Source organism: Cyprinodon tularosa, unplaced genomic scaffold (genome assembly GCF_016077235.1).
Source record: "Cyprinodon tularosa strain WSP-4 unplaced genomic scaffold, ASM1607723v1 ctg648, whole genome shotgun sequence".
In the NCBI taxonomy this organism is placed as follows: domain Eukaryota; kingdom Metazoa; phylum Chordata; class Actinopteri; order Cyprinodontiformes; family Cyprinodontidae; genus Cyprinodon; species Cyprinodon tularosa.
The window spans coordinates 411,839-434,599 of NW_024039394.1; the positions used below are offsets into that span (position 1 = coordinate 411,839).

At 35.4% G+C, this 22,761-nt stretch overlaps 1 protein-coding gene across 1 annotated transcript; it reads right to left on the reverse strand.

Moving 5' to 3' along the window:
• Positions 1-817: 817 nt before the first annotated feature.
• prph2a (peripherin 2a (retinal degeneration, slow)) lies at positions 818-21,905 on the reverse strand. Its single transcript, XM_038308823.1, has 3 exons — positions 20,923-21,905; positions 13,807-14,053; positions 818-1,487 (listed from the first exon to the last, which is right to left on the reverse strand). The coding sequence occupies exons 1-3, from the start codon at positions 21,501-21,503 to the stop codon at positions 1,281-1,283; spliced, it is 1,035 nt and encodes a 344-aa protein (XP_038164751.1). The 5' UTR covers positions 21,504-21,905; the 3' UTR covers positions 818-1,280.
• Positions 21,906-22,761: the final 856 nt, after the last annotated feature.

The following is a 22,761-nucleotide window of genomic DNA, read 5'->3' on the forward strand; positions in this document are numbered from 1 at the left end:
CTCTTTCTTTCTTTCTTTCTTTCTTTCTTTCATCTTTTCTCCTTTTTTTCTTACTGTGCTGCTGCCTCTCGGCCAGGTCTCCCTCCAAAAAGAGATTTTATCTCAAGGGACTTCCTGGTAAAATAAAGGTTAAATAAAATAAATAAAATTTCTGTTTTTCCTTTCCTGTTCTTCTTTCATTGCAGTGTCCATATAATCTGTAAAACGCCCTGCATAAATAAAATAAAGCTTTTTATTTGCATAAATGAAGCGGATCACCATGGCGATAGCCATACTGCTCCACTTGTGAAAGGAAAATCTGTTGGGCTCTTTTTGGCATCAAGACAATTATTCTTATTGCCACGTCGCCAGACAGGACATTGTTAAATAAAAAAAAATAAAATTTTTTTTATAAAGCTGGAGCTGTGGTCTTTAATAAATTATTGTGTAAAACTTTTTTGGAAATCCAACTTTTATGACCAGTTAAATATTTAGTTAAAAAATAAAATAAAATTTTACTTTAAGAAATATTGTTTTTTTCCCCAAAATGTGAAAGTTTTGTGAAAGCTAAACATCTAACATGTATTTACATAATTTGATCAGTTTTTTTATTGATGCGTGACCTTCTGCTTCCCTGCGACACAATGACCCATTTCTCTTAGGCACTCTGCAAATGGGAAAGACAAGAGAACGTGCCGGAAGTGTGTGGATCCTCAGAAGTCAGGAAAAATACTCACCTCGACTCACCGACATCTACAGAATAAATTCAAACATCCTACGCTCACTGAGGCCATGAAAAAAAAAACCTACAAGATGGCGTACGCTAACCTTCCCGCCAACTTTAGATGCCAGATGTGACCAAAAAAGCTATTTCTAAGAATAAATGTACTGAACACCACCTGATTCCCTGTGTTAAGCATGGTGGAGAATCTGTCATGCTGTGGGCCTCCTTCTCCTCCTGGATAGAGGTTAAAGTCTGACACAGATCAGCAGGATGAAGGATGAACAGCAGCTCATGAGTTCAGTGTCATCAGACTCTGCAGGGATGCAAACAATTATTTCTAAATTTTCTCCATCTGTATTGAAATTAGATAAATTTCTTTATTTTGCAAAATTGCCAATGTGAAAATGTGCTGCAGCAATAAAAAACTCTCAGATTTGAAATGACGTGTTTATCGGGATTGGCAACGTATTTGGCCTCGTCTGCAGGTGAGCTGTAAGCTAGAAAAGTCTGGTAGAAAACGTTCCTCTTCACTTCAGGGTTGGAAGGTTTACAGTTTCCGCAGGTGGGCGGGGCTTGCTCAGCTGACGGTAGCCACGCCCTCCTCGCCCCCTTCCTCCACCTTCGCCCCTTTGCCCATGGATTTCATCTTGGCCATGATGTCGGTGAACGTCTCCTTCACCGTCTTCTCCAGGAGGAAGCCCTCGCTCTCGCTCTCTATGTCCTCTGGGTTGGACAGCGTGGACAGAGACGTGTCCACGTACTGCAGGCCCACGGTCACAGCAACCTGCAGAGGGTTCAGAGCACCACTTAGGCTGAGTCTGTCTAATAACACAGATCTATATATATGTGTGTAAAATGGGGCGGATTTATTAAATCTGGGGCCCTAGGGAAAGACAGGCAGGGGGCCCCCTGAGCTGAGAAGACATCAAACAGCCCCATTCTCCAGATAGAGAAATGTTAATAGAATAGACATCCATTATCTGTTCTAGGTTGTGTCCCTCTCTTCTTGTCCCTTTTCTTCTTGTTTTCCTCTCTATGTTTTGTACTCAGCTGACTTTTCATGCTGTCTCTAAAGGAATGAAAGATTTTTTCCAAGCACTAAGCTCACTTAGCTGATTGCTCCTTCCTGTGTTTCCAAAAAGGCCAAAGTAAATAACCCAGTCCTTCTTTTCACTGTAGACAAGCCATGATCTGCTTATTTATGGGGCGCCGTTTGTAAAGTTAGGCTGTCAATAATTAGGAGAGATATTTATGGTTAAAACACTGGAAAAAATCAAAATCTGGATAAGTCATTTTTTCTTAAAATAAGTTCATTTCTTCTTAAACTGAGGAGATTAAAGAGACACTTTGCCAATGGAACAAGACAATTTAGATTTAAAATAAGAAAACACAATTGCATTGTCTTATTTCAAGTGCAAATGATCTAATTATCTTATTTTAAGGGTAAAAATACTCATTCCATTGGCAAATTATCAAATTTACCTATTCAAATCAAGGGTAAATACACTTAATTTAAGATATTTTTACTTATTTCTAGATCATTTTTGCAGTGTAAGCGTGTTTGAAGGGAAAAATAAGGGGTTTATTTTTCCCCAAAGTCATTTTTTCACTGTCATTCATTCATTTATAAAAATCTTACTTTGATAAATAAATATTTAGTTTGCAGCTAAATACACTGCAAAAAATGGAAATCTAAATAAGTCATTTTTGCTCAAATTAAGTGCATTTTTTTTCTTGAATTGAGGAGGTAAGTGAGACACTTTGCCAATGGAACAAGACAATTTACATTTAAAATAAGAAAAAAAAAACAATTGCTTTGTCTGTTTTCAAGTGTATATTATCTAATTATCTTATTTTAGGAGTAAAAATACTCATTCCATTGGCAGATCATCTTATTTACCTGCTCAAATTAAGGGTAAATACACTTAATTTAAGACATTTTTTTACTTATTTCTAGATGTTTTTTGCAGTGTATTTAGCTTGTTAAATAAACATTTACAATGGAAAAAATCGAAATCTAGATAAGTAATTTTTTCTTAAATTAATTGCATTTTTTCTTGAATTGAGGAGGTAAAGAGAAACTTTGCCAACGGAACAAGACAATTTACATTTAAAATAAGAAAACACAATTGCATTGTCTTATTTCAAGTGCATATTATCTAATTATCTTATTTTAAGAGTAAAAATACTCATTCCATTGGCAGATAATCTCATTTACCTACTCAAAATAAGGGTAAATACAATTAATTTAAGAAATTATTACTTATTTCTAGATATTTTTTCCAGTGTAGCTTCAAACTACATATTTAGTCTGCAAATTACACTGGAAAAACGATCTAGAAATAAGTTAACATTTCCTAAATTAAGTTTATTTTCCCTTAGTTTTAGTAGGTAAATTAGATAGTTTGCCAATGGAATGAGTATTTTCACTCTTAAAATAAGATAATTAGATAATTTGCACTTGAAATAAGACAATGCAATTGTGTTTTCTGATTTTAAGTGGAAGTTGTCTTGTTCCATTGACAAAATGTCTCTTTTACCTCCTCAATCCAAGAATAAATGCACTTATTTTATGAAATCTAGATTTAGATTTTTTCCAGTGTAAATATTTAGCTCCATACTTAATATATAGTTTGTTAAATGATAATTTAGCTTAAAATTAAATATTTATTTAACAAACTAAATATTTACTAATATGCAAATTGACTTGCTGAAAAGCGGAGGTGAACTACCAAAATAAAAGCCTGGGAATATCTAAACATTTCCTACTACAACATTATACAGATGTGGACACATTCAGATTAGCTGTGAAAAGGTTAGTTTGTTAAAATATTTATTTACCAAACTAAATATTTAGTTTACTTGGTTTGGAGATAAGTTTTTATTTAACAAACTGAATATTTTATTTGCAAACTAAATATTTATTTAACAAAGTAAGATTTGTAAATGAATGACTGACATGGTGAAAAAATTAGTGGAAAAAATTAAACCGCTTATTTTTCTCTTAAAACACGTTAAATAACCATAAATATCGCTCCTAACATTTTCATTTGGATGAAATAATAGCTGCATGAATCATGACAGCAGACAAGATAGAGGAGAGCAGGAGGCGGGGTTACCAATCTACTCGCTCTGGAGAGCAGAGTTCGCTGATGTTGTCTCCAAAGTCTCCAGTAGCAGAAAAAAGTCTCTAGATTTGGCGCTAGGAGCTTTTTAGAAATCAAAGTGCTAGAGGGGTCTGAAAAGTGGCTAAATATAGCGACTAAAGCGCTAAGTTGGCAACACTGCTCTTTGCATGGTTTGTTTTCAAATGGTTTGCTGCTGTCTGTTTGGACCTTTCTGAACATGTGCAGCAAATGGACTGATCCAATATGGTGGATGTGCACAAATAAGGAATAGTTGTATTAACCACAGTGTTGTATAAAGTACTGAAATCTCGGAGTCCAGTAAAAGTATAAGTACTTCTCCAAAATATGACTTTAGTAAAAGTCCAAATCACTGACTGAAAGTAAAGTATCTGAAACGGTTTGTACTTAAGTATAAGAATTACTGTAAAAATAGATAATAGTACTCAAGTAATGTAGTGAATAGTATAAGTAAAAGTAGTGCAGTTTGAATGACATTTTCTTTTAACATTTTAAAAAACTTTGAAGATTAAATTCACTTAAAATAATATAAACAACCAAGTGTAGGATAAATTTAGACTGGCTTTGCCAAACAGGCGTATCCTATTGGTGTTGATGAACGAACCCAGGCAAGACACGACTTCGTAGTCAGTAGGGGGGGTCAAAACACTGGCGTTTCTCTCGCTCGTTTTTTATTATTATTTTTTACTTAGTAACTAAACCAAACATTGAAAAAGTATCGGAGTAAAAATATGCAATTAAATTTGTAAATGTAGTGAAGTAAAAGCGAAAGTTCTCAAAAAAATCTACACTCTTGGAAAGTATAAAGTACTCCAAAAAATACTTAAGTACGGAAGTGAAGTATTTTTACAGCACTGATTAACCATACATGTAAACAGAGTTTTTTGGGGCCCCCAGGAACTTGGGGTCCTAAGCAGCTGTCTAGTATTGCCTAATGGTAAATCCCCCCCTCTGTGATGAAACATGGAGGCTTTTTTTTGCACAAAAAGGGTTTTTCAAATGTAAGATCCACAAACTGATTAACAACAAACTGGATGTTTAATGAAGACACTAAAGGAAATCCAACCTTAAAGAAGTAGGAGGTTAATAATTAGAAGTTATTCGAGGAGGATTCAGGCGGTCGCCATCTTTTCCAGCTCCTGCAGATTAAGCCGTGACTCCATCTCTGAACCCAGAGCGGAGACGGTTGCGCAACTTTCTGAGCATGTGACTGATAAGCTAAATCTGTGTTTTTAGGACAGGAGATCTGCAGGATTTAAAGCGCAGAGATATTATCCAAACGGCTCTGTTGACTGTCTTCTTCTGCTGATGATTCACAGATATTTTCAGGATTTATCTTTATGAATTCATCACAGAGCAAAAGACAACTATGGCCTCTGTGACGACATAAGAAGGCAGCAAACCCAGAGGAGGCTGGATGCTTAATGGCTGCTGCAGATTACAGCAGCTGGTGTTTCTAGGAAAGCCAGCAGGTAAATTGGATGAAGGTGTTTTTGGAGGAGAAGCAGAAAAGCGTCTCTACAGGAAGAAGAGGCAGATGACTCATAAACATGACCATCAACCCTTTTGGTGTTGAAATTATGGTGCTAATTAGATTTTCCTTTGTACTAACTTCAAGGTACTACACTGGAAAAAAATCTAGATAAGTCACTTTTCCTTAAAATAAGTGCATTTGATCTTGGATTGAGGAAATAAAAGAGACATTTTGCCAAAAAAGAACCAAGATAATTTACATTTAATATAAGAAAACACAATTGCATTGTTTTATTTCAAGTACATGTTATCTAAATATCTTATTTTAAGATTATAAAATACTCATTCCATTGGCAAACTATCTGATTTACCTGCTCAAATTAAGGGTAAATACACTTAATTTAAGAAATTTTTGCTTATTTCTGCATTGTTTTTCCAGTGTACTACACTGAAAAAAGATGAAATCAAGATAAGTCCCTTTTCCTTAAAATAAGTGCATTTATTATTGGATTGAGGAGGAAAAAAAGAGACATTTTGCCAAAAAAGAACCAAGATAATTTACATTTAATATAAGAAAACACAATTGCAATGTCTTATTTCAAGTACATGTTATCTAATTATCTTATTTGAAGAGTAAAAATACTCATTCCATTGACAAAATACCTCATTTACCTGCTCAAATTAACGATAAATACACTTAATTTAAGACATTTTTACTTATTTCTAGATGTTTTTTGCAGTGTATTTAGCTTATTAATTAAAAATTTAGCTTCAAACTACATATTTAGTCTGCAGATTAAATATTTAGCTCCATGTTTTATATATAGTTTGTTAAATAATCATTTAGCTTAAAATTAAATATTTATTTAAAAAACTAAATATTTAGCTAATATGCAAATTGATTAAAAATATACATCTTGCCAATGGAGCAAGACCATTTACACTTAAAATAAGAAAACACAATTGCATTGTCTTATTTCAAGTGTTTTTTATCCAATTATCTTATTCTAAGAGTAAATATTCTTATTTCATTGGCAAAATATCTCATTTAACTACTTAAATTAGGGTAAATACGCTTAATTGAAATTTTTTTTTCTTATTTCTATATCGTTTTCCCAGTGAATGATCTAGAAATAAGTAAAAATTCTTAAATTAAGTGTATTTACCCTTAATTTGAGTAGGTAAATGCGACGGTTTGCCAATTGAATATTTTTACACTTTAAATAAGATAATTAGATCAAATGCACTAGAAATAAGACAATGTATTTGCGTTTTCTTATTTTAAAAGTAAATTGTCTTGTTCCATTGGCAAAATGTGTCTTTTATCTTCTCAATTCAAGAACAAATGCACTTATTTTAAGAAAAATTACATTTTCTAGATTTTGATTTTTTCCACAGCTTTACCTTTGTGCATTGCAAAAACGATCTAGAAATAAGTTAAAAAAATTCTTAAATTAAGTTTATTCCCCCCCTTTTTTGAGTAGGTAAATAAGATAGTTTGCCAATGGAATGAGTATTTTTACTCTTAAAATAAGATAATTAGATAATATGCACTAGAAATAAGACAATGTATTTGCGTTTTCTTATTTTAAGTGTAAATTGTCTTGTTCCATTGGCAAAATGTGTCTTTTATCTTCTCAATCCAAGAACAAATGCACTTATTTTAAGGAAAAATGACTTATCTAGATTTAGTTTTTTTGCAGTGTGCAAAAAAGTTTTAACTACTTACATGCATGGATCTGCATGCTACCTGCAACTCTCTCTAGTTTTCTGTTGTTGTTGTTTCTTGCTTTAATGGCGGTTGACAAGCAACTTATTGGTGTGCATTACCGCCACCTACTGGTAAGGAGTGTGGATCAGGACGCAACTTAAAAAAAAAAAAATCCTTTCTATCAGTTTAGTTCTCTTAAGAAAGCTTATTAAATAACGTAAATATTCAGAAGAGGAGCAATATCCCAACATATCTGATATTTTTAACTTTTCCTTCTCTCCTCAGAGTACTTTGGACAAAACAACAAAACATGTTCTACTGTCTCTTCTTGAAAACAAAATTCAAAATTTCCTGATGGATGTCTTCCCATTATAAATAATGTACTGTTTAAGCCTGTATGACCAAAACGTAACCTGGATATGATATTTTCTTCTTTTCTACTTCTTCCTGTTCCCCTCATTACCCCAACTTTCCTTTGAATGCTATAAAGCCATCTATTAGTTCTTTCCTCCTCCCACTGCTTCTGCCATCTTTCCTTAACCTTTTGTTTTATAATAGATTTTAACTCCTCTTTACCGAATGGAATCAGTATCTCAATGTAACTGTTTTTTGAAGCTTGTTTTACTAGTTTTCTGTGTGGTGACAAACCCACTTAAAGCGTTTTAGCTCCACCTAAAGGCCTGGAGTGAGAAATATAGTGTCTTACTCTTGTTAAGTATAGTGAGATTAAAATTGGGTTAAAATTGCTTCTGCAATTTGAAAATTGCTTTTGTTAAATTGAGATTATATTACAAACACAATTAATTGCATCCATAGCTGAAATGGCTTTCTAACACATTCATTCTGTTCTGGATTAAATGGAAATTTATGGTCGTTCCCAAAGGATGGTTTGCTCTGCAAAAATGATCCAGAAATAAATAAAGATTTCCCCAAATGAAGTGTATTTACCCTTAATTGGATCAGGTAAATACGATGATCTCCCAATGGAATTAGTGATTTTACTCTTAAAATAGGATAATTAGATGAAATAAACTTGAAATAAGAAAATGCAACTGATTTTTCTTATTTTAAATGTAAATCGTATTTTTCTGTTGGGGAAGTTTCTCACTAACCTCCTGAATTCAAGACAAAATGCGCTTATTTTAAGAAAAATGGCTTATTTAGATTGTGGATTATTTACAGCTACACTGCAAAAACAATCCAGAAATAAGTAAAAAATGGCTTAAATTAAGTATATTTAGCCTTAATTTGAGCAGGTAAATAAGATGATTTGCCAATGGAATGAGTATTTTCACTCTTAAAATAAGATAGTTAGATAATATTTACTTGAAATAAGACGATAAAATAGTTTTTTCTTATTTTAAAAGGAAATTGTCTTGTTCCATTGGCAAAGTGTCTTACTTACCTCCTCAAAATAAGGAAAAACGCACTTATTTTAAGAAAAAATAACTTATTGAGATTTCTATTTTTTGCAGTGTAGAATATATTCATGCACAGACTGGATTTGTATTCAAAATGATATTATTAACTGGGTCTTATAGTCTAATCTTAAATGTTTTAGCATTCGGCCTAATGCAGAATCCTCATAATAGACAGAAATATTCAATTCAGTTCAACTCAGTTTATTTCTATAGCTCCAATTCACATCATGTCATCTCAGGTCACTTTCCAGTTCAACCAGATCATCCAGTCAGATTGATTCATAGTTTTCTATCTAAGGAAAATCAGCTGATTGCATCGACTCATTGACTCTTCAGCAATCCCTCACACTAAGCATGCTTGTAGCGACAGTGGAGAGGAAAAACTCCCTTTGAACAGGAAGAAACCTCCAGCAGTTATATATATATTAACAGATGATATATTTTAGTCTTTTTTCATTACCTTCATAAATAACTTATAAAAGTTAGTAAATATAGTCAAAATATGGAGCTTTTATGGCCCCATTTTCCTCTGACTGGACAGTTTGTAGAGGTTCTTTAGGTTAAAAAAAATAATTTTCATTTAATTTAAAAGGTTTTTATTTAGCTTTTTTGCCGTCAGGAAAAAAAAAACAAGTTGTAATTCCAATTTCTCTTTGTGTTAATGTATGGGAATACTCCACATAATTATAATTTTATTCTCTATAAAACTAGGCTGAATTAAGACGTCACTTATCAGACTTAAAACTGTATAAATCTTTAGGGAAAAATACATGTTGCTGTTTCAACTTCTTGGGATTACAGCGATTATTATTTAAATTATTATTGGTTTTCTGTTTTAACCCTTTATAGGGCATTCATTGAAATACTCTGAAAATCTAAATTTATAGTCAAGAGTTTTATTGGAGAAAGGACAAGATCTTTTTAATTTTTTCACATTAAAAAAATATATATTTTGATGGCAAGGATTAATGTCAATGTAATAAAAGGAAAAGCCAACTTGCCTGAATATGTGAAGGAAAATAACAAAAGTTCTTCTATAAGAAATAAATGAATAACACTCTTTATTTTGGTCCAACTTAACCTTAGAGGCATTAATGCTGATACTGGCACTCACATTTTTTACCTTTTTTAAAGGTATACTATGCAACCGGTGTTGATTTTCCAGCGAGGCTCCCCCCAGAGGGCGAAAGTAAAAGTGCACTGTCGTAAATATGCTCAGCTGTTCTCCTGGTTTCTCCATCAAGCCAGGCGCGGTTGTTTTGAGATTAGCAGACAGGCGAACGCAACGAATCACCATGTCTACTGCGGTAAGTGACTATTTTGTTGTTTTGTTTTCATACATTATTTGTTATGCATGTGTCTAAATCAGTGACGTGCGGTGAGGTTCATAGCTGGTGAGGCACTGACGTCATCAGAATCAGATTTGCAAATAGATGCATAGATTGACAGCAGTTTACAGGTTATGTTTCACTTCTGCATCCTTACACATACAAACTGTAGCTCACAAAACACACATTTCCTTAAAAAACAAAACAAAATAAATGTTATTACTGTCTTACCTTTACTTATAAATGAATAGAAGTCCTCCTTATCTTCCTTCAGTTTTAAAAGTCTCTCTGTCTCAATGGAGATCACTGCCAGGGAAGAAAGCCTTCCTTGATCCGTCCTGTTCCTGCCTTATGTTTTCAGTCTCTTGAGCACCCCCTGCCATGAGGCAAGAGAACTGCCTGCCTCACCTCGAACTTGTTCTCTGCCGTTTATAATCGCTCATTACACGAAACACGTTACACAAACACAGTTGGTGACAAAAAGCTCTGTACATTATATACATAAGCCAAATTATTAGAAATAAGTTCACATATTACATTTGTTTAAACCATTTTATTGACGCCGTACAGCAACATGCTCTCTCCGCTTTGCAGCCAGCGCAGAGCCAGGGGTTGCGCAATCCAAGGTGAGGCAGAGCTCGCTGCTGCCTCACCGGCATCGCTTCCAAGCATTTGAATGGGAAAATAAGAAAATTCAGCGATTTTGAACAAATAAAAATCGAAATTGGTGAAGCTACATGAAAAATGAATATTTTTTAGTACAAACCACCGGATGAATATAACAATTTAAATTACTTTATGATTATATATTTTCTTTCTTTCCATGATGGCTGGTGAGGCACTGCCTCACCTGCCTCCCCTGACCGCACGTCACTGGTCTAAATAACAAAGATTGTAGTTAGCCAAATTCTTGCCGTAAAGCAAGAGTGACTCTGGCGATGCACGAGACTTCTGAGCCTGTGGGTGCGGGCCGAGGGCTCCTGCAATTGCAAGTGTGGTATTTCTCCCACAGACCACCAGGGTGGCAGAGAAAACCTTCGTTCAACCTGAAATGACTAATTTAATCATCCAAAACGTTATGGAACACATTAATTAACTGAAAAATGTTGCATAGTATGCCTTTAAGCTTAGCTTATCAAATTAGTTTTTACTTTTCAATTATCTTTTTAACTTTTTTTCTTAACTTGTTAACTTCTTTTCCGACTTAATTTCCAGCAGGTAAAAAATCATTTAAGGGCCCATCTAATTGGTCAAATGCCAGAATAAGAGTGCAGCCATGTAGCAGCATCTTTGCTGAATCGATGGAAATAGATCTGTGTTTCTAGACCTCACTGATGGACGGGGGGGGGGGGGGGGGGGGGGGGGGGGGGGGGGGTTACTCCATTTGTAACTTGCCCTATAAAGCCTTAAGCATTGGATAAATTGGTTTAAATTGTCGTATCACTAAATGTTTGAACAGAAAGTCTTTTATCTCACAGGCTGCGTACCTCTGGAACTGCCTGGGTGGGGGTGACCTCTTTTATTCCTTATCTGGTTAAAAAATCCCGCTTCTATTAACTGATGGTATGAATGCTTATAGAAATAAACCACTTAGAGCAGTCATGCATGTGGGCTGTGAAACGTGTAGCAGCTGGAGACAATAACTGGAGGCAGCATGATGGAGGCAGCCTAACTCTATAGGTTCTGTGTTTTAAACTCGTCTCTTGGTCGATTTGATGAAGATAAATACAAAAAGGCAAAACTAAGATCAGGGGCGGTCTTTCCACTAGGCAAACATAGGCAGGTGCCTAGGGCCCCAAGTTCCTGGGGGTGTTATGGTTCTCATTTGTTGTGACTCTGAGTTTTCAGTTTTCTGTTATCAGTTGTTTTGTTTTTATTTTCCATGATATTCTAGCATTCTTTAGTTACTCTCTGCTGCCCCCTTGTGATTGTTTTCTTTCCCCTTGGATTCCCTCTTGCCAGTTCCACCCACACCTGCTCATCATTCAGCTCGTTAGTCCATCCTTTTCTTTGGTTCTCCTTAAATACTCCAGCTCTGCAGTCACTCAGTGCTGGTTCCTTCTCTATGCTGTACTCAGTTCATCTCCCCGTGGCTCCTCAGGATCGTTTTCCCCCTGATGTCTCCATGGTTTTTGGTTTGTTAAACATTTTTGTTAGATTTCTGGATTTGTACCTCTGTTTCCTTTGTTCTTCAATTAAATCAGTCAGAACTCATCTCAGCTTCATTCGGCTCTGCATCCGGGTCCTCAAGCAACCTAACCACCCATCGCCGACAGAGGGCCCCATAAAACTCTGTTTCCACGTATGGTTAATACAACTATTCCTTATTTGTTCACATTAATTATGTTTTTGATAAAAATCCTTTGGCTAAAATGTCATCAGAACGCTGATAATATTAAGTGTGTCTCAGCCCCCCCCTTCAGTGTCCACCATATTGGATCAGTCCATTTGCTGCACATGTTCAGAAAGGTCCAAACAGACAGCAGCAAACCATTTGAAAACAAACCATGCAAAGAGCAGTGTTGCCAACTTAGCGCTTTAGACGCTATATTTAGCCACTTTTCAGACCCCTCTAGCACTTTGATTTCTAAAAAGCTCCTAGCGCCAAATCTAGAGACTTTTTTCTGCTACTGGAGACTTTGGAGACAACATCTAAAAGCAGCGAACTCTGCTCTCCAGAGCGAGTAGATTGGTAACCCCGCCTCCTGCTCTCCTCTATCTTGTCTGCTGTCATGATTCATGCAGCTATTATTTCATCCAAATGAAAAATGGAGAACAGATAAGCAGATCATGGCTTGTCTACAGTGAAAAGAAGGACTGGGTTATTTACTTTGGCCTTTTTGGAAACACAGGAAGGAGCAATCAGCTAAGTGAGCTTAGTGCTTGGAAAAAATCTTTCATTCATTTAGAGACAGCATGAAAAGTCAGCTGAGTACAAAACATAGAGAGGAAAACAAGAAGAAAAGGGACAAGAAGAGAGGGACACAACCTAGAACAGATAATGGATGTCTATTCTATTAACATTTCTCTATCTGGAGAATGGGTCTGTTTATATGTCGTCTTCTGTATTCAGAGGGCCCCTGAAAGATGCATTCCGATGGTCCAACTACTTCAAACCATCTTTATGGGCTTTTATTCAATTTAGGAAGCAAATAAATCGTTTCCTGAGTCACTCCTCATCTATAACGCTGTGGTTACACTGTCTGGATTATCTAGAATATCAATTATAGAGTATAAACATCATTAACATGTCATATACACTGGAAAAAATCGAATTCTAGATAAGTAATTTTTTATTAAAATAAGTGCATTTGTTCTTGGATTGAGGAGGTAAAAGAGACATTTTGCCAATGGAAGAAGACAATTTACCTGTAAAAAAAGAAAACACAATTGCATTGTATCTAATTATCTTATTTTAAGAGTAAAAATACTCATTCCATTGGCAAAACACCTCATTTACCTGCTTAAATTAAGGGTAAATACACTTAATTTAAGACATTTGTTGTTGTTTCTAGATCGTTTTTCCAGTGTATAATGTTGTGATGCAGAGCTGATAATACATAATTATGTGTACCTTGTTTTTAAAAGTTTTACTGTAAAATTGTTACTGTTAATATTTAGTTTTTTAAATACATATTTAGCTCCAAGCTAAATATGTATTTAAAAAACTAAATATTTATTTAACAAACTAAGTATTTAGCTTGGAAAATAAATATTTAGCTTGCTAACAATTGTTTTAAAAGTCTGATCTCTTTTATGCAATTAATCTCACTAAAGATACATGTTTTATATATGCTCTTTAAATATATTTAGATTTTATAAATGATGCATTTAAAAGAGTTTTCATTATTTTTTTAAGTGAATTGTTTTTCTTTGTCTGGTTAGAATATAAACAATGCTTCCAAACAGACAAACCAAGAAATCTCTGTAACATCGGTGAAGTTAAATAAAAACTAAAAACCTACGACATTATCTAATGATTTAAAGTCATTTTGATCGTGACAAACATCTCTGCAGCGCTAACCTCCAGCACGGTGACCAGGAACACCAGGGCTCCGATGGTATTCATTATGCCGCCATAGTAGGACAGCAAGGCGTTCCTGCAGCCGCGGCGCCACACGTTGAGCTCCTCGGTGTAATGGTCGTAGCTGTAGTGAGCCGAGTTGTTGGTCATCTGGTACTGGATGCAGGGTCTGGGGGAGCTGGGGTTGCAGCAGCTGAACGGCACGCCGTCCATCAAATACTGGCCGTCCACGTTGCTGCCGATGCGACTGACAGGGAAACACAAAGGTCAAAGAAGATGAAGGATGAGCCGAGATTCAGCCTCTGCTGGGGAAGATTCTCAGTCATCCAGACAACAGTCATTCCTAAAAAGTTAAAAACAATCCACTGGACTTTATTTCCAAGTTTGAAGACGTTTCACTTCCCATCCTGAATTATTTTTCATTTCCTCAGGTTCAATTTGCATGTTTTCCAGGCTAAAAACAAGCATGTTTTTGGTCCACTCTATAAAACCTGGAACTCAAAGCTATTTCTGACATTTTGAATTGAAAAATCTTCCAGGATGGGAAGAGAAATGTCTTCAAACTTGGAAATAAAGTTGTTGTTTTTTAAACTTTTTTTTGGAATGAATGAGATTACAGATTGCCGGATTTACAAAGGTTTATCAAATCTGAAATAAACTAAACTCCTCTTGTGATTTGGTTCAATTTCCCCTTTTTACAGTAATTCCATCTCAGTTCCTTCCTTTATTTCACAGCCCTGAACAAACCACCATGTCCCAACATCAATTCAACTTCTTGCACTGCAAAAAATTTAAATCTAAATAAGTAATTTTTTCTTAAAATAAGTGCATTTTATCCTGATTTAAAGAGATAAGTGAGACACTTTGCCAATGGAACAAGACAATTTAAATTTGAAATAAGAAAAATCAAGTGCATTGTCTTATTTCAAGTGCATATTATCTAATTAACTTATTTTAAGTGTAAAAATACTCATCCCATTGACAAACTATCTTATTTACCTGCTCAAATTAAGGGTAAATACACTTGATTTAAGAAAGTTTTACTTACTTTTAGATTGTTTTTGCAGTGTGGAACGTCCCAATCTGATACGGATATGGGAAAATTGTAACCTGACTCCGCCAGATGGATTTGCTCTGCATATCCATCTGGAAACCTTCCGTTGAAGTAATTTTGGGAAGGGGCAAAAATACTGGTTAGCTGATTGGCCTATGTTGGTGATAGACGGGCCAAATAAACCAATCAGATCAACGAAGCATATGACGTACTAACAGAGCGACGACGAAAACACAACCACAAGCCAGGCTACTCTTGCTGAAACCAGTCGGGAGAAGAGCAAAAACATCTTTTCCTCTGAGAAAAGCCTCCAGAGCAGTGTTTTGCTCTTCTTTCAGTCAAGAAATACTCTGTAATTCCCATAAAACTTGCTCGATAGCCACGCTAACGCTAGTTTCATCGGCTGAAGCCGCCATGTTCTTTAGACTGAACTGTCGCGCTTCTCGTTGCGTCACACCTCAACCCGCCTCAAAGCCAACGCTGATTGGACGTTCGTTTGGTGAACGGCTCCAAATTTTCTTTAACGGAGAGTCTCCAGACTGATCTGCGAGTGAAACCTTGAAAGCTCGCGAGATCAGGATGGTCTCACGAGGCTAGGAAATTTGTGCAATAACAGACAAAAAAACAAACATCGAATAAAATATATTGGTCTGCATCTAAATTCTGATAAAGATGCTGATTTTTGCCGTTTCTGTCTTGTTCACTTTTATAACATGTTGCTGTTTCATCTCTGCTATTGCTGCTATTTTCACATATTAATTACTGTAAAAATGTCCACAGCTGTTTATTGATTTTTTTTTTTTCAGGTAGAGAGAATTTATATTGTTAAGACAATGTACAGTACAGTATTTTATTGTCTTTGTCACTTATTCTGTTATTTTTATACACTTTTATTTTGAAAATCCACATTTGTGTGACCAATTTTTTCTAGAATCTTTTCCTGCTTTAACCAAAATTTCCTCATTTTGGGACAATAAAGAGATTTTCTTTTCTATTCTATTCTCTTCTGTTCTATTCTTTGCTTCTGTTTAAAGGAAAAGTCGCTCATATTCAGAATTCAAACTTCTGAAAGTTCTTTAATTATGAAATTGTTCCATCCTGTTCAATAAATGATAAATGTTTCAATAAAAATAATTTCATTTGAATGTGCTTTACTGGAGGCATCTATGTTTGTCAAAGACTACATATGTCAGTTACTATATTTGGGCAAAAATGGCCGCTCCCAGATAGCAACACAAATTATTTGAATATTTTTACCGATTTAAGCTAAATTCATTAAATCGCGTAATAGTTTTAGTTATAGATAAAGTTCCATTTGTTATTCTTTGCTGACCTGACTTTTTAAAAATAAATAGATCAGTTATTGGTTATTGTTCTTTGTTTGAATATCTGATATACTGATATATCATACTGATATATCATATCGGGTCAATATCGGTATCCATCACTATCGTGTCAGAAGTGAAAAAGTCGTATCTCCCTAAAAGCTGCTCGAATCTCTAGAATAACCCAAATAAATTTTACTAAAGACTTCCTCTCGGTCTCTTTTATGGATTTTAGTCGCTGAAATCTTCTGAGAAGCAACAGACTGAGACTCCAGATCAGGGGTGGGCAATTCCAGTTCTTGGGGGCTGGTTTCCTTCAACTTTTAGATCCATCCTTGCTCCAACACACCTGAATTTAAAGGCTTGGTTACCTTCTTAGTATGCAGTCACTTCCTCCAGAGTTCTCTCAATCATCTAATTATTTGATTCAGGTGTGCTGAACCAAAGACACATCTAAAAGTTGCAGGATAGCGGCCCTCAGGAACTGGAATTGCCCACCGCTGCTCCAGATGAAACCTTAATTCCTCCAGATGAGCTGCTGCTGAAATGTTGCATCGAACCCTTAGATTTTCCAGCAGTGAACTCTGGGTAAACATAGAGAAGATCTGAAACATCAGCGTAGAAGCAGCGCCGCCATCCTGTGGGTTTATGTAAGACATTAGCAAGACGTCATGTTCTTACAGATGAGGATTAGGGCCACAGAGAAATATAAAAGTTAACTGATTTTTACACTTTTGTTTAGTTTAATATGGAAAAAAAAAGTCAGAATTCTGACTTTAATCTAAAAAAAATGTCTCAATGGATGGGAAATGACGGAGTTAGGCGACTTTTTCCGTCTCTGAGGATCCCTGCTGATGCTATTTGATTAACGGAGGAGCAGAAGGTGATTAAAACAGGAGAGCTAGACTCTAAAACAGACATGGCTACGGCTTGATGCTAACATGTTTGTTAGCTGTCAGAATTCAGACATTAAAGTCAGAATTCTGAGTTTTTTCCTATATTAAACTGACATAATATTTAAAAAAAAATTTAACTTTTTTTTTTCATTCATTGGCCCTAATCCTCTTCCTTATTTTCTGCACTGCAAAAAACACAAATCTAAGTTAAGTCATTTTTTCTTAAAATAAGTGCATTTTTTTCTCGAATTGATCACAAAAGTGAGACACTTTGCCAATGGAACAAGACAATTTACATTTAAAATAAGAAAAAACTATTGCATTGTCTTATTTCAAGTTCATATTATCTAATTATCTAATTTTAAGAGTAAAAATACTAATTTCATTGGCAAATCATCTTATTTACCAACTAAATTAAGGGTAAATACACTTTATTTAAGACATTTTTACTTATTTCTAGATCGTTTTTCCAGTGTAAGACAATCTTTCTTTAAATAAGCATATTTTCCCTCGATTCAATCAAGGAAGTATGAGAATTTATTAATGACATAAGATTGTTTGCATTTAAAATAAGATAAAAATCGGTGCAATCCTTTATGTGCATCTCAGTATCTTATCTTAAGGACAGAAATCCTGCTTCCATTCATGGATCATTTTATTTACCTGCTCTAATAAAGTCAAATACATTTATTTAAGATTTTTTTGTGCCCGTTTTTAGATGTTTTTGCAGTGTAGGTGTTGCACTGCAAAAACTAATATAAATATGTTTTTTAAATAAGTGTATTTTCTTTTGATTTGTAAAGGTAAAAACAAATGACCTTTTATTTGAGGCAATTTATTATTAAAATAAGAAAAAGAAAACCTATTTTAGTACTTAATAGTCTTATTTCAGGTTCATTTTCTAATTTTAAGGGCAGAAAATCATTATTTTATCACATTTTTTACTAATTTAAGCCATTGTTTGCAGTGTGACAATCTGCATCTAAAAAAATGGACATGAAATAATAAAAAAAAATAGGCAAAGAGAAGAAGAGGAAAAGAAGAAATGACCAACTTCCAACTAATTTACTGGAATGGCAAAAACTATCTTGGGTTAATTTCTTCATTCTTTTCTGTGTCGTAACCATGACAGCGGCCTAATGTTTGTTTTTAAATCATTTTGAGCTTTTTTTCTACGTGTTCTGGACAGAAAGAGTATTTATTTTGGTTGATATTCCTGCCTGAAGTTGTTAACTGTTTTAAAATATCACAGGATTAATATTCCGAATTAATCCAGATTTCTATATTCATGGCTTCCACACTGCAAAAAATCTAGTCTAGATAAGTAATTTTTTCTTAAAATAAGTGCATTTATTCTTGAATTGAAGAGGTAAAAGAGACATTTTGCCAATGGAACAAGACAATTTACACTTAAAATAAGAAAACACAATTGCATTGTTTTATTTCAAGTGCATATTATCTAATTATCTTATTTCAGGAATAAAACTACTCATTCCATTGGCAAACTATATAATTTACCTACTCAAATTAAGGGTGAATACACTTAATTTGAGGAATTTTTACTTATTTCTAGATCGTTTTTGCTGTGCAGATAGAGAGCACTTTTTCTCACCCCAAAAAATGAAGGAATGAAAAAACAAATGAAGTAAAAGAAGTAAAGTTAGAGATAAACTGAAAAACATGGCTGATATTCTGGAAATGGAAATCTCAAACAATACGGTTAAAATTGTATTGAAATAAGTAAAGGAGGAACTGATGATACCTCAGGAGCCTGACCTTTGGACCAAAACTAAATTAAATGGAAAAAAGGTCAAATTAACATTGACGCTGTAGCAAAAACAATCTTTCCTGGTTTGGAGAGAAAAATTAAAGCATAAAACAAAATCTATACTTTAGCAGAGCCATTAAAATGACATTTTGTGGCTTTTACTCATCATTTTTCATTCTGATTTGTACATTTTCTTCTACTTTGACACCAAATTCTGCATAGAAAGACTTGAACTTTTCCCAGAGAGCATGTATGCGGATTCTAAGCGTCTGCAAAGCAGTCGATTAAACGTGTGAGCAGATCTGGGTCAGAGATCCGAGGCTGATCTGAGCTGTGACTGATGCTAGCAGGTCAATGGAAAGCCGAGTGTGATTGGATCACGAAGCATTAATTATTTCCAGAAACCTCCACGTTCTCGCTGCACGCAAACAAACGTGCCCCAGATTGCACTCCTCAGAGTTAAAGAAATTTACTTTAACCGTTAAAACAATCTATAGCGAAGAAGGTGACGTTAAAAAAAGCAGGAGATGTTTAGTATTCTTGTTGTTCTTCCTGCCTGCTGCTGATGAGCAGAGCTATTCTTGGACAGCTGTCGGGTTTTTGCAGATTAGAAAGGACACTGATTCTTGAAGGACACGTAATCCTGTAAATTAAACACTAATTATGTCCCAAGTTTCAAAACTCTCCCCTTTTCATTTGTATAAACAAACGTAAACAAAATCCCTGGATTTTAAAAACATGCGATAAATTACAGCAGAATCATCTTAAAAAGCAAATTTTTTTAAATCTTCCAGCAATAAATCAAACATCCAGCGCTAAAAACACCCGGTGTTTTACTCTGATTGGTGGAAGGTGGAAAATACACCTGATCTGATTCAACTTCAGCCAAAATCAAACTATAGCAAACTCTACACATAAAAAACAAAACCTAACTTTGAGCACTGAGGCTAACAGGGAGCTAATTTCCCGGTAAATCATTACCACACTGGAAAAACGATGTACAAATAAGTGAAATTTTCTTAAATTAAGTGTATTTACCTTTAATTTGAGTAGGTAAATGAGATAGTTTGCCAATGGAATGAGTCATTTTACTCTTAAAATAAGATAATTAGATAAAATACACTTGAAAGAAGACAATTAAATTGTGTTTTCTTATTTTAAATGTAAATTGTCTTGTTCCATTGGCAAAATGTCTCTTTTACCTCCTCAATCCAAGATCAAATACAATTATTTTAAGAAAAGATGACTAATTTAGATTTCCATTTTTTCCAGTGCATAGTTGGTAAAGTTAAGCAGTCAAATATTAGGAGGATTATTTATGCTTATTTAGTTTTAAGAAAAAAATTAAAGGGTTACTTTTACCAATAAATTTTTTCGCTGTGTGATTCATTCATTTATAAAAATCAAAGACGCAAAATAAATATTTAGATTGTCACTTAAAACAATTGTAAGCAAGCTAAACTAAATACTTAGTTTTTTTTAAATAAATATTTAGTTTTTGTTTTTGTTTTTTTAAATACATATTTAGCTCCAAACTAAATATCTATTTAACATAAAAAATTTGATTTCCAGATTAAATATTTAGCTAGCACCAAGCCAGATAAAGCATTAGCTAGATTGGTGCTGGCTAAATATTTAATTTGCAAACTAAATATTTATCTCCTAGTGGGTTGGGTTGCAATGCCCGGTTCAATTCCCACTGCCACCATTCTAGGTCCTTGAGCAAGACCCTTAACCCCACACTGCTCCCCGGGTGCTGCACAATGGCAGCCCACTGCTCCTGAACAGGATGGGTTAAAATCAGAGGTAAATATTTCCCATGTGAAATCAATAAAGTTCAATTATTAATGAATATTTATTTAATAAACTAAGTATTTAGTTTGTTAAATAAATATTTAGAATGCTGAGAAATATTTTAACTGACAATCTAAATAGTGAATGACAGAGTTCAAAAAAGGAACTCCCTTATTTTTCTCCTAAAACACACTAAATAACCATAAATATAGCTCTTAATGTTTGACTGATTAAATTTACAAACGGCTCTCCATACTTGATGGCAGGATTGTCACTCACTCTTTGACTTCCTTGGAGCTGAAATCCAGGTAGCGGTTGCTGACCCACTGGATCTCAAACCAGTCCCTGTAGTTATCGTTCCCGCAGCAGCGGAACTCCATCTGCATGAGGTCCAGGGTCCTCTTCATGTAGCAGCGGCCCGGCGTGTCCGTGTCCTTGTAGTATTTCATGCCGTTCTTTAGACCCTCAGCCAGGGTGAACTGCAGCGGGATCCTCATCACGAAGCACAGCAGCGAGGTGACGACAAGCAGGGCGTTGAATCCCAAACAGAAAACCAAAAAGCTCTTCAACACCGGCTTCCACTTTGCAAACTTCAGCGGGTCCAGGGAGTCGTAGCAGACCTTGCCTCCAAAGGCATTGATCCCGCAGGCTATGAGCCCCATGGTGATGAGCAGGTTGGGCAAGAAGTGGCTCTCGTTGTTGTCCATGAGCTCCGATCGCTTCCGCAGCTCGATCTTGAAGAACAGGCCCAGGCTGAGCACCAGAATACCAGCCAGTACAGCGAACCAGTACATGAACCAGACCGTCTGAGCCAGCTTCACTCGTTTTTTCAAGTCGAACTTGACCACCATCAAAGCCATTGTTCAAAGCGTTGGTGTCCTCGCCTCTGAAGAAAGGTGTCAAACGGCAGAAGCTTTAATGTTTGGAGAAACGTTCCTCAGAACTGGACCTCTTGTTGGCCGGTAGCAGGATTTCCTCAGGATCGTTGTCAGAAGGTATGAATCAGCTCAATGGAAAATCCATCGCCAAGCAAAGCAGTAGAGCGAGGATGATCGGGATCGACCCCACAGCGGTAGAGGAGTCTTATTTCTTCAAAATCATCCCCTGATCCATGGTGCCGAAAAAAAAACTTTAATAAAACCCAACCGCACCTAAATTAGGCTGTTTTTCCCTCTTTCTGAACACACAGGTGAGGCTAATCCTGATGTGGCGTTCTCCAGAGACGTGGAGGATTGCTGAGAAAGCTCATGATTAAACTCAAAGTTGCTGTACGTCATGCTAAGCTCCTCTAAGCAGCCTGATCCAATTAACAGAAATATCCCCCACACACAAGATGAGCCTGATCATAAGCCGCTGCCACGGGCCTTAATTGGTTTGCGGCTTCACGTGGTGGCGTCCGCCTCGCTGGAGCGCACCAGGAGGCTCACCGAGATCAGGAACATGGCAGCAAAGGTAGAAGTGGAGCAAACATTAAGACGGATGGGACCAAAGCCAATAACTTGTTCCAGAACGGGCCTCCATCGGCCTAGAATGTCACAGCTTGTCATGGCTGAAGCCGCTGTCACACCTTGATGATTTATCGAGCGGATTCCTGACGTCCCAGAATCTCCTTAAAACGCTGGAATACGCTGAACTTTCTGAGGATTTTTTAAATTTTGGGCGTATGCCTAGATCAGGGGAAACCAATTAAAAACCAACGGGTCCGAATATAGAAAATCATCAACCAGTAAAGGTCTGGAGACATTTTTAATTTCAATCTGCTACTTTAAACACAAGTTAACGCTGAAATAAAATGAGGTGTTTAAGCATCCGTGTTATACATTAAATAAAATAAATAAAAACAATATTTGAAAAAATTTGAAATTTTTTTCCATTTTTAAATCTAAAGTGTTTTTTTTTTAAGTAGAGAACAACAATCTTTCAGTTTGGTTTATAGAGAATTTCCTGATTCTACGGTGGCCCTGAAGTGCAAACTGCAACTACAAATCTAAAAGCGCAACTACATTAAGGAAATCGCAACTACATAAAGGAAATCGCAACTACATAAAGGAAAGCGCAACTACATTAAGGAAATCGCAACTACATAAAGGAAATCGCAACTACATTAAGGAAATCGCA

Bases quoted from the DNA above. Each gene is read 5' to 3' on its own strand.
- prph2a (XM_038308823.1), bottom strand. From the start codon at position 21,503: ATGGCTTTGATGGTGGTCAAGTTCGACTTGAAAAAACGAGTGAAGCTG. The intron at 14,054-20,922 runs GTGAGTGACAAT...TTTCCCTGTCAG, and splicing joins AGCTCCAAGGAAGTCAAAGA to TCGCATCGGCAGCAACGTGG. The intron at 1,488-13,806 runs GTTAGCGCTGCA...AACCCTCTGCAG, and splicing joins TCCTGGTCACCGTGCTGGAG to GTTGCTGTGACCGTGGGCCT.